The sequence below is a fragment of the Onychostruthus taczanowskii genome, unplaced genomic scaffold (assembly GCF_017590055.1).
Source record: "Onychostruthus taczanowskii isolate IOZ18803 unplaced genomic scaffold, ASM1759005v1 scaffold792, whole genome shotgun sequence".
Taxonomy (NCBI): domain Eukaryota; kingdom Metazoa; phylum Chordata; class Aves; order Passeriformes; family Passeridae; genus Onychostruthus; species Onychostruthus taczanowskii.
The window spans coordinates 1-2484 of NW_024505804.1; the positions used below are offsets into that span (position 1 = coordinate 1).

The following is a 2484-nucleotide window of genomic DNA, read 5'->3' on the forward strand; positions in this document are numbered from 1 at the left end:
GTCTTTGTGTTGCAAAAGAAAAGTAGAAGTTCACGTAAAAATGCTGAGTAGAACTCCAGCAATTTATGAAAAACATTACACCAGAAAAAAAAGAAAAGAAAATGTCCCAATGAAGAAATGGACAAATAGGAGAAAAAGGCCATGATTGTAAAGAGTTACACTCAGATGGTTCTGAGCAGAAAAAAGAGAGTTTATTGCTTCTGGAAAGATAGAGTCATTATTTTCCTCAGGGTATCCTTGAGCTCCTGGTTCCTCAGGCTGTAGATGAAGGGGTTCAGGCCTGGAGACACCACCGAGTACAGAACTGACAAGGCCAGATCCAGGGATGGGGAGGAGATGGAGGGGGACTTCAGATGAGCAAATATAACAGTGCTGACAAACAAGGAGACCACGGCCAGGTGAGGGAGGCAGGTGGAAAAGGCTTTGTGCCATCCCTGCTCAGAGGGGATCCTCAGCACAGCTCTGAGGATCTGCACATTGGAGAAAACAATGAACACAAAACAGCCAAATAGCAAACAGGCACTAACTGCAATGAGCCCCAGTTCCCTGCGGTTTGAGTGTGAGCAGGAGAGCTTGAGGATCTGGGGAATTTCACAGAAGAACTGGCCCAGGGCATTGCCATGGCACAGGGGCAGGGAAAATATATTGGCCGTGTGCAGCAGTGAATAGAGAAAGGCACTGGCCCAGGCAGCTGCTGCCATGTGGGCACAAGCTCTGCTGCCCAGGAGGGTCCCGTAGTGCAGGGGTTTGCAGATGGACACGTAGCGGTCGTCGCACATAATAGTCAGGAGATAAAACTCTGCTGAGATGAAAAATACAGTAAGAAAAACCTGTGCAGCAAACCCTGAGTAGGAGATGCCCCTGGTGTCCCAGAGGGAATTGTGCATGGCTTTGGGGACAGTGGTGCAGATGGAGCCCAGGTCGCTGAGGGCCAGGTTGAGCAGGAAGAAGAACATGGGCGTGTGCAGGTGCTGGCCGCAGGCTACGGCGCTGATGATGAGGCCGTTGCCCAGGAGGGCAGCCAGGGAGATGCCCAGCAAGAGGCAGAAGTGCAGGAGCTGCAGCTGCCGCGTGTCTGCCAGTGCCAGCAGGAGGAAGTGGCTGATGGAGCTGCTGTTGGACATTTGTGCTCTCTTGGCATGGGGATCTGCAAAAAAAGTAATCATGGAATAGTTGGGTTTGAAGAGGATTATAAATATCCCAGCCCAGCTTGGGGGCATTTTCCCCCCACTGCCTGCCCAGGGCTCTGCTGCCTGGAGCTGTCCCTGCCAGCAGCTGCTTCCCTGTGCCCAGGGCTGGGCCCTGCCAGTGCTGCCAGAGCCCAGCCCAGCCCTGGGGGCTCAGCTCTGCCCTGCAGACCCCTCCCAGCTCTGGCACTGCCCAGGGGCAGCTCTGGCTCTGCAGGCTCTGATGGCAATGTCAGTGCAACCCTGAGGAAGCTGAAAAGCAAAATTGATGCTGCCTGTGAGGAGCCCTGTGTTGATTTCTGTCACTGGAGTTTACTCAGATCTAAGAAATTTTTTTCTTATTATTTTTGTCAACCTGAACCAAGAGATGAATATCTATGTGCAATTTCCCATCCATGCAACCCAAAGCAGTAGATGAAAAAAGCAGGATTTCCCCTTTTATGCAGCCTCTGCCTCGCTCTGCTCCCTATATAACCTACGTAGGAAATGTTCTGCAGTTAAATGTCATGCTGGGAGCAGTCCTGAAAATTGCAGCATCCTCCCAACACAAGGAGAACACTTCCAAGCCTTACCAGCTGTCTCCTTCCCCCCAGATTTTGTCCCCCAGCAGTGTTTTCTCTGACTTTGACTCCTGGGTTTGTGCAATCTCCTCTCAGGCCCTGATATTCAAGGGCTCAGCTCCAAATGCACCTTGGGGCTCATTAAGATCAAGGAAGTCCTGACAAACCATGGCTCTGCCTTCATTTCTCTCTCCTGCAGTTCATCAGGAAGGTTTCTGTAGTGGTTTTGGTTCGCTATTTTGAGATTTCTTGGCCAATGCATCAATTAGTCTGTTGGGTTCAATGTTGGCTAATTTCTAATGCACTCACTAGGAGATGCTTATTTATTTCCTGCTCTGAGATATCATTAGGAGAATGGCAAAGTTTATTAACAGTAACTAAAAGACAGAGTAATAAGAATCAGAACAAAACTTTCAGAACACTTCTCCTCTCCCTACAACCGTTTCCTTCTTCCTGACTATGTAAAGAGACAAAACCAAAAATTTTCCATCAATTTACCACCTCTAGAATAGTTTTCTTCAGTACACTTAGGGAGAGGAGTCTTTCTTTCATGGTATGGAGACTTCTCCTTAAGAAAAGTTTTCTTGTGGCTCTCAATTGCCATGAATAGCAGCTGCCTAGAAAATCTGCAATCGTCAAGTCCCCCCCATTTTTCACAGCTTTTCCCACAGCTGTCTTTATGGGCCATGCCAAATTATGGCATATTGTTTTAAAGATGAGCTTTTTAAGAGCAAAAT

The 2484-nt window shown here is 48.6% G+C and overlaps 1 protein-coding gene across 1 annotated transcript; it reads right to left on the reverse strand.

The window, feature by feature from the left end:
- Positions 1 to 191: 191 nt before the first annotated feature.
- Positions 192 to 1142, reverse strand: LOC121346119 (olfactory receptor 14C36-like). Its single transcript, XM_041423606.1, has one exon. It carries the CDS (start codon positions 1122 to 1124, stop codon positions 192 to 194), a length of 933 nt encoding a protein of 310 aa, XP_041279540.1. The 5' UTR covers positions 1125 to 1142.
- Positions 1143 to 2484: the final 1342 nt, after the last annotated feature.

Coding starts and splice junctions, on each gene's coding strand:
- LOC121346119 (XM_041423606.1), bottom strand. CDS start 1,124: ATGTCCAACAGCAGCTCCATCAGCCACTTCCTCCTGCTGGCACTGGCA.